Source organism: Physeter macrocephalus, unplaced genomic scaffold (assembly GCF_002837175.3).
Source record: "Physeter macrocephalus isolate SW-GA unplaced genomic scaffold, ASM283717v5 random_293, whole genome shotgun sequence".
NCBI lineage: Eukaryota > Metazoa > Chordata > Mammalia > Artiodactyla > Physeteridae > Physeter > Physeter macrocephalus.
In genome coordinates this window covers 29,838-39,144 of record NW_021145584.1, presented here as the reverse complement: position 1 = coordinate 39,144, position 9,307 = coordinate 29,838, and the positions used below count along the sequence as shown (strand labels likewise).

General features: G+C 54.5%; 1 protein-coding gene across 1 annotated transcript in view; it reads right to left on the bottom strand.

The window, feature by feature from the left end:
• Positions 1 to 8,835, bottom strand: part of SDC4 (syndecan 4) — an 18,901-nt gene extending 10,066 nt beyond the window's left edge. The window contains exon 1 of the mRNA XM_007115479.2: positions 8,736 to 8,835. Coding sequence (XP_007115541.1) covers positions 8,736 to 8,804 — 69 coding nt within the window. The 5' untranslated portion in view covers positions 8,805 to 8,835. The remainder of the gene's footprint in view (positions 1 to 8,735) is intronic.
• Between the last annotated feature and the right edge of the window lie 472 nt (positions 8,836 to 9,307).

Genomic DNA, 9,307 nt, shown 5'->3' with positions numbered 1-9,307 from the left:
GGGGATGAATTGGGAGACTGGGATTGACATGTATACACTCATATGTATAAAACGGATAACTAATAAGAACCTGCTGCATAAAAAATAAATAAAAATTAAAAAATTAAAAAAAAAAAAGAACCTAGATCTCTGTGCTCCTGGGCTGGACTTGTCTCCCTTTCCCACTTCTAGGGTCTGGGCTGCCCCTAAAGGTCTCAGCAAATCCACGGGCAGCAGCTGTCACTCCAGATATAACCCACATCCAGTCCTTAGGCAATTGGCATGAAGCTCGGAAAAGTCACCAACCCTACTGCAAAGTCCTACAGCTTCAGTCACCCAGGAAAATCATGGGGCCAGGCACTAGTATCCACGACATGCTGGGCACCCAGCTGGGTTTTTCTCCGTATGAGCTCTTTTTATTCGCACGACAGCCTTGTAAGGTGCTCTACCCATGTTGCCGGAAAGAGAGCCGCAGTTGAGTCATTCACGTAAAGTCACAGAGCTGGCATTCAAACCTAGGTCTTTCTCAAGACCATGTCTTAGCCACAACCAGACTTCTCACTGCCACCCACAATTTACCTCTCCACCCCAGTGCCACAGCCCAGAGCATACGCATTCCAGGCCAGGGCTCCAGGGCACCCCTTCCCCTGGTCAGGGAGTAAACAAAGGTAAAAGTGATATTGCTTAAACAAAAGAACAGAAACTTGGCTGGGACACCGGGGAGAAGTTCAGGGTCAGAGCTTGCTTAACTGTGAACTGGTGGGAAGAAAAGAGAAGCAGCCTTCCCCCACCTGGCCCTTCCCCAGGGGAGGAAGCCACCCCCAGGGGTCAGGGACACACTCGACCCTTCTTTCGGGGGTGAGACCAGAAGGTCAATTGGGCAAAGCCAAATTTGGGGGGAAGCTGGGACGCTGAGTACCGTGGGCCCTAACTGCTGAACCCAGCACAGTGGTCCTGGCAGGAGATCCCCAGAAGGGGCCATTGATACAGACATGGTATGGTCCTCCCCATCCTCCTTCTGAAGGGTCACGTACCCCCCAGAATGAGCAAAACCTGGGTACCACAATCAGGACGCTACACGTTGGCAGCAATGGAAGGGTCCACCAGCACAGTGGTGACCCGTAAAGGCAGTTCCACCAGCAAACCACAGTCCTATCACTCCCTAACTATATGAGCCTGGGCATTTATTTCACATCTTAAAGCCTCAGTTTCCTCTTTTTGTAACCAGGGCTAGTAGCACCTTGCTGAAGGATGAGGATTAAGTGAAACGCATTGGGGTGTGCAAGGGACCCAACACGTGGCCTGGTACATAGCAGGTGCTCAGTGAGTAGCAGCTATTATTAATCCCCATCTGCCTTCCTTCTGGCTAAGGGGATCAGTGCTCAAAGGGTCAGAGAGACCTGGGAAAAGTTGTAGAAGCAGTTGCATTGCTAGAAAAGTGGTTGGTGGGTGGGGAGGTGCTTTGCAAACTGCACAGGGACGTACCCTATAACTTGTATTTATTTTGCTTCCGAGACCAGGGACTCTTCAAGAACCAATCAGGCCCCCTGATAGAAGAAAGGCCCAGAGATGGGCAGAGATCTGCGCAAGGTCACACAGCCTGGAGCACCTGTCCTAAGCAGACAGAGGCAGAGGAGAGACCAACTGCATTTTTCCAAAAAGAGCAAACGGCAGTGACCAGAGACACTTGAAACCCTACTTGGGGACCTGTATCCCCAGAGTATTTCCTGACCTACCTTGGGGATGAAAAAAATATCTAGAAGGCCAGAAGAAACCACACACCAATCCAGGACCTGGTGCGCTGGTATGGGAAGGGTTAAGCCAGGTCTGGGGATGGGGGTTCGAATGTCGGCCCTGCCCACTCCAAGGTCGGGTTACTAGGAACACAATCGCTCAGGAGAGAAGCCAGGCCTGGCATTGCCAGCAGCTTTTCACCAATCCCCCCTGCCCATCCAGGGCAGCTCCAGGACCCAGGGGTGCCAGCTAGTAATAGAGGCTGGAAGGGGAAGGGTGGGGGGAGTTCTGGAGCCTCTGGACATCCCCCTGGCCGAAGCTCATGCGGCATCCTTGTCACTAACACCCCGGATGATCGTGGGAGATTCTCTCTCTGGGCCTCGATTTCCCCAGCTATGAAAGGCGATTCTCAAAGAGACAAGCCTTCCTCTGTCTGGAGGCCTGGTAACCAAGCTGGGGACTGCTCCGATTACCGATTACCGGTGGAGACAGCCGGGAGGGGGCTGGTTCCCTCAGGGCCGCAGAGACAGAGGTGCATTGAAGTTGGGCTGGTAATCTAGGCAGCGGATCCGAGGTCCCTGCTGGATCCGAGGGCGGGGTATAAACAAGCCTCCCGTGTTCTCTAGAGCAGAGTCGATATAGCCTTGTCTCGGCCGATTAGATCAGCCCTGGGTGCTGGCTTCCTGCCCCTTCCCAGCCTCCCCCGCCACTTGGGGAAGCCACAGCTCCAGATCGGGTCAGTCTGTCCCACAGACGTCTCTTGGCCGGGCTTCCCCAGGGCAAGGAGTGTCCCAGACGTTGGTCACCACTGCCCCCATGCCCCGAGGTTGCATAGTACAGCGAGTCCCCGCAGGCCTGGCCACGACCGGCCGGGCCCCACCAAGTCACTGTTTCCACACATACCAGCCTCTCCCTGCCTCCCCTTTCCATTACCCCAGGTGTCACCTGACTAGCAGCCTCTGCTACTGTGCCAGAGAAAACTGGGGCAGCCGAGCTCCAAGCCTGAAGGAGGGGGAGGGGGGATGCCCAGTAAAGCAGCGGGGAGGGGGCTGAGTAGGAGGGCCTGGCCGTGGGGTGGGAGGTGGGGAGTCACAGGGGTGGGTAGGGGGGACCACAGAAGGCTGAAGCTGTAAAGAACTGTTAGGATCACAGAGTGATCTTTCTGGGGACTCCTGGAGCCCTGTGAGAGGGATAAAAAGTTCTGAACCCCAAGAACCATAACTACTGGTTTATGTTTCTCAGCGGGCACACAGACAACCACCTCCCCACGCCAACCTCTGGCCAGGTTAAGAACCCTTGTCTAGCCACTAATAATAAACTAAACTTAAACCAGAACTTCACAAGTTTGCCAAACACTGATGACGACCCCGGAGTGACACAGGTGTTTTATGGAGGACTCTGGGGCTCACACGGGCCAAATGACTTATTAACTAACTGCGTGTCCCTGGCTGAGCAGCAGAGCTGAGATGGTAACTCAGGTTTTTCTGACTGTGAAACGTACCCATTTTCCAGTCACCCAGCCTCCCGGGGACAGGGCCAGAGGGGACCACGCCCAAAGATCACCAGTGAGTTAATAACAAACCCGCTCAAGTCAGGTTGCTTGAACTCTTAGGGTTAAATCAGGCCCCAACTGTTGACACAAGCCTTTTCCTCTCTCCCTCGGCATCACCCGGTGAAAACAAATGAAAACTGGCATTCCAGAACACTGTACCTTTTCTGTCCACCATCACACTCCCTCCCCCAGAGCCCAGGGCGTTTCTTTGCAATTCCCTCGGCCTCTGGACTGGAAACACCGGCCCTCCCCCTACTGCACAAGGCTCCTCCAGCATGAGAGGCCAACCCCTGAGGCCTGCGCAGTGTCCTGGTTGTCCGGTCCCCTTAAGCCGTCTCTCTCCAGGCTGAAAATTGCTCAGCAGGGGGATTCCTACCGATCCCCGCAGGAGGGGTGGGGCTCCTGGGAACTGGTTCTTGTTTAAATATCAACCCATCCGATAATTAACAAACTTCTAAGACAAACAAATAGGAGATTTGGGCTGTCAGTCCCACCCTAGACTCCTCCCTTCCCACCTTGCAGCTGTTGGGGGGAGGGGAGAGAGCTCTCCTGGGGCCCCTGAGGGTGGGATCCTCAAAGGGAAGGGACCATCTGGCATCAAGGCAGCCTGGGCAGAGCTGGGAACCTTCACTAAGAAGGCCTCCTGCCTACCAGGTGGGATCCTAAGAGCTTCACTCGCGGCCTTGTCATCTCCTACAAGCCTCCCCACAATCCCCATCTTCTTATAGACCAGAAAGCAGAGGCTTGAAGCGGTCCAGTGGCCGGTCCCAAGCCATGAAGCTAGTAAGAGGGGGGCTTCACATCTCTGGAGTCAGGTCTGCCTAAATCCAAATCAATGTTCCAATCCCAAGAAGCAAGAGGGAGCGTCAGAAAAATCAGAATCCTGGGATCAAATCTGGACTGTACCAGCTTTGCTCGGTAAACTCAGACCAACTGCAGCCTCAGTTTTGCTTTAAGGGAGGAGGGGGAAGCGCTACCTGCTCTGCAGAGGTCAATTATTTTTTGCTCTGAGTACACTTTTTTTAAAAAATTGAAGTACAGTTGATTTACAATGTTGTGTTAATTTCTGCTGTACAGCAAAGTGATTCAGTTATACATATATATACAATCTTTTTTATGCTCTTTTCCATTATGGTTTATCAGAGGATATTGACTATAGTTCCCTGTGCTATAGAGTTGTTGTTGTTTATCCATTCTATGCGTAATAGTTTGCTTCTGCTAACCCCAAACTCCCACTACATCCCTTCCCCAGCCCCTTTCCCCCTTGGCAACCACAAGTCAGTTGCAGAGGTCAATTTTGAGGACTGGCTGAACTCTATTCCGTCAAAGGCCACACACAGGCAAGGCGCTGTGAAGGTCTGGGGCCTAGTACTATTATTTCCTGTATGTCCTTTCAAGGCCATGGATAGTTGACCATCCCTAATTTAAGGCCCCCAAAGGACAAGGTAAAACTCTGGAGCCCATGCCAACATGCCCACTGCAGAGCCATCCTATTAGCCAAGAGGTTGCAAGGAAATGGGTGACTCAGGCAGGCCAGCTACCACTCTCCTCCAGTGACTCACAGAGCCCTGTCCAGCCCCTTCCCCCAATTTTAAGTCATCACTTGGAAATCACACCCACGAGTCCAGGAGGCTGAGGACAGCTAGCAGCCAACTCCTCCCAAGAGGGACCTGGGGAGGGAGAGCCAGGCCAGGCTTCCTGCCCCCTCATTCAGGCCAGCTCAGCACTCCAAGTACTTGGAAAAGCTCTGTTTCCAGGAGCTGGGGACGGCAGGAGCTGAATGTCTCCACCACCCGCCTCCCCAGTGTTGCTTCTTGCGTAGTCTCTTAACCAAGGATGCCAAGAAAGCTCCCCTCCCCCCGCCAGAAAGGACCCTTTAGAGGGCTTTGGTCCAACCTCCTCATTCCAGAGTTGGGGACACTGAGACCCAGAAGGCATGTTTGCTCAAGGTCACCCAGAGATTTAGAAGGAGGACCCAAGGCATCTACTATCAAACCCAGCCAATTTCCTCATCTGGAATGTTCTCCGAGGACCTGCCAATCAGACACCTTGTGTTACCTGACAGACCTGGTTCTGACCTCGGCAAGCCCCTACATTCCTCTGAGCATCACTTTCCTGTAAAAATGGAGATAATAATACCTACCTCACAGTATCACTGGGAGGCAATCATGTTAGTAATAAATAACCTCAGTGCACCTTTTAGAATGAAGTTACACGCATGCGTTTATTTGTTCATTCATACAAACATTTCCTGAGTACTAACTACGGGCCAGGTATTTCACTGAAAGTGAATAGAGCAGAGTTCCTGGCCTGGGTGTGTCGGGCTGGAAGAGGGGTGGAGGAGGAAGGGCTCAGAATTTGATGGGGTATGTTAATGCCCTCAGGAACCATAAGTTTCTTCGAGGGAGGGAATGCCTTAGATGTCTTTATGGTTTCCACAACCCTTTCAAAGAGTAGCTACTTAATTATTAATAGAATATCTGAGCTGGAAGGGGCTCTCTATTCAGTTCAAACTCCATTTTACAGATGGGGGATGTCAACCCAGAGAGAGAAAGGGACCCAATCTCACAGAGCCCTCCAAAGCATGGCCCACATATTTTCCTTTGGTAGCTCTCTGAGCTTCTAAGAATTCCAAAGAACTCTCTCTGGCCACTCAAGGGTCCTAGACCCCCTGGGCTTCCGTCCCCACCGCTACTTCTGTGCAATCAAGGAGAGAATTCTCAAGAAGACCAGAAACATCTCTTAGCTAAAGTACACGGGATGCGTGGAGGACACTTCCCCAGAACTGACTGGGACTGGTGCCACGTCTGTGCCCCTGGCAGCAATACCACGGGGCGGGGGTCCAGCTCCCAAAACAAGGCTGCCTTTAATTGGCCAGGGAGGGAGTGGCAGGAAGGCAGATCAGGGGAATGCTTCCAGCTGGACAGGAAGAACTGGTTTAGGACGGCAAGCCCCACCAAACAGAGAAGAGTCTGGCTCAGCCTGGGTTCCCTTCCCAAAACCTGTGGCACTGAGGGGGCGGAAAGGAGGCCACTACCCACGGGGAGGACAGGCCTTGGGCTTAGACCTAAAATTTGGGCAGTGGCCCCAATAGCATTATTGGAGGGGGACTACAGGACAGATATTCTGATGCCCTGGGAGCTCTCTGCTACCCCAAGATGGTACCATTTTACCTCATCTGTAAAGTGGGCATAATATAATCCCCACATGCTAGGGGTTTTATGAGAATAAAATGCACCAGACCTGGTATATGGAAAGCACTCCATAAATGACAACTGTTATTACCAAAACCCTTCTCTCTGGGCCGCAATTTTTTCCGCCTGCAAAAAGAAAAGGGTCGACCGGATCATCTCTGTGGTCTAATCCAACTGTGACTAGGTCTGATTTTTCTGGCCACAACCTTGGGAGGAAAAGTGCTGGGAGCAGGGTGCAGGGGAAAGGGGGGAAGCCCCGTGACCCAGTTCAAAGTGGAAGATCTCGTAACATTAGCCAGGAAGGGAGCGCTGAGGTCAGGACAAGAGAGATGGACACCTCTCTCAGGAAGCAGCTGCCTAGGGCTCACTTCTCCAGCTGATGGGTCACCACATACCCTCCCCCAAACCACATCCTTCTGAGCGCCCCCAGGCACAGCTGCCTGCTCCTCCCCCGCCCCCCCCAAGCACCAGCAGGCTTGGCAGCCCCTGAACCAAGACTGGCATGTTACCTCTCAACCACCGGGGTCTTTCCCCTTTTCCCCACACCACCCAGGCCGATGCGACATGCCATGCCATTCCTTCGATGCCTCCACAACTGTGACGCCAACACATCCTTCAGGGGCCTAGTTTAGGGCACTGCACGGGGAGCAGCAGGCTTGGGTTCGAGTCCTAACTCAGCCACTCACATTTTGGCAAGGTTGCCCTTCTTAGTTTGGGGAAGTCACCACCTCACTCTGGGCCTCGGTTTCCTTCTACTCCAGAATTCCTTGTGGCCGGCCCAGCCCAACTCTTTTATGGATTCTAAAGAGTGACCCAGGGATGAGACATAACAGCAGCCACTCAGAGTAGCATCAGACTACACGTCAAGATACGTGCAAAAGAGAAAAAAAAGGGACCTGGAAGCATGTCTGCTTCATTTGCATCTGACTCAGCCTCTTATCAGCTGTGTGACCTTGGGCAGGTTAGTTGACCTCAAACAGAAGGGCTGAATTAAACTAGCTGATAGAGCCATTACAACAGCTATTAGAAAGCTATTAGAACAGTACCATAAGCACTAAATGTTTGCTGTCATCACTCAGGGCTGCAGTTGTACGTGGGGATGGGGAGGAAGGGGGGCTGGGGTCGGGGGTGGGTATAGCTCAGGGTCTCACCCATACCTCAGATAAAGCCTGCCAGGCAGCAACGAGCTCCCCTAAGTAATCCCAGAGGAATAGGAGCCCCATAAAGAATTGACATTAATGATTGAACGCCACTGGACTTGCCCTCCCCAAAACCAAGGTTTAAGGGCACCAAGGAAGCACAAAGCCCAGGCTTTTTTGGAGGGCGGGGGTCAGATTGCCTCTCAGCAATTCCTGCACCCCATCTTCCCAGATGTGATTGGCTCACTCCTTCCCAGCTGGCTGCTGGGAGCTTCTGGTGGGCCCCAGGCTTTGTAAACTACAGCAGGGACCAGTAAGCGGTGAGAAGGAGGCTCCTCGGGGCTCACTGAGACCTTCTCTTCCCCCAGCCCCCCTTCACCCCACCCCACAGTGGGAGCTTTAGGTTTCCCCAGCGCTAAACGCTCTTCTGGCGGAGAGCAGAGGCTTGACTCCTGGCCAAGTGCTGAGCCTAAACCGTCCCCTCCAGTCTGCCCTTGAAAAATCAGCGTCCCAACTTTGTAGGGACCCTAAAGAAGCACTGCTCACCTCCTGTCCCAGTCCCCCATACGCTCTGTGCCGATGGGAAAATCGAGACTCAGAAGGGGTTAGGGCCTTGCCCGGAGCCACAGGCCAGTGGCAGGGCTGCGGCCAGAACGGAGGTCAGGGCTCACTCCTTGCCCCGGTGTGTGAAACAAGGCCCTGCAGAACCCTAAACCCCTCCCCATTCCTAGTACAGGCAGCCCCCTTCACTCCCAGGCCATCCCGGATTCTAGAGGGCGAGAAGGGGCGTCAGGGCTCCGAGCCTGCCCCAGGATCACCAGGGAAGGGGCGAGAGGGTGTGGGGAAACGAGGTGACACCAGCTTAGTCACGTCCGAGCCTTGAGCCCGCGGAGGGGCTGAGGCCAGAGGGAGGCGGGAAGCTCAACAGGCTGGGGACGCACGGCGCGCGGGGGAACCCCCCACCCCCCTCTCCCCGGAGCCTCCCTGGGACCCTGGAGCCAAGTTTCCAACTAAGTGTCCCTGGCCTCTGCGTCTAGCTGGGGGCGGCGCATCCCCCTCCCCATTGCCCCCGCATCGCAGGATCCCAGGAACAAAGGAGGCACCAGTCCGCCCCCCCGGGGATCTCTCAGGACCCACCGACTCGGCGGCGACGGCAAGGGCGCCCACGAGGAGCCACAGCAGCGCGAGCAGGCGGGCGGGGGCCATCGTACCACTGTCCGGAGAGAGCGCGAAGGCTGGTGGCCAGGGCTGGCGCGCGTTCCCTCTTATAGGCGGTGATCGGTCCCGCCCCGGCCCCGCCCCGGCCCGCCCCGTCGCCCGCACCCCGCCCGGAATTCCCCAGCGAAAGCTGGGCCTCCGGGGCGCTACGCCTGCCGGCCCAGCTGGAAACCCGAGTGACCCTTCCCGTGGACCGGGCCGCTCAGTCCACCCGAATCCCTGGCCTCCGGCAATCCGGAACCCCGATCCCCTGCTAGGCAGGTGACAGGAGAGCACTGCGCCTAACCCCATTTTACAGCTGGGCAACTGGGGAAACTGAGGCCCACGGAAAGGAAGGACTTGTCCAGGGTCGTGAATTTAGATCAGCGCCCTTCCAACCGGGTACGCTGCCCTCTGAGGGACAGAAGACTTTCCAAATGGGCAGTGAATGCGGGTTGTTTTAAGGCAGGGGTCAGTCATCATTTTCTGTAAAGAGCTAAATATTTTAGGCT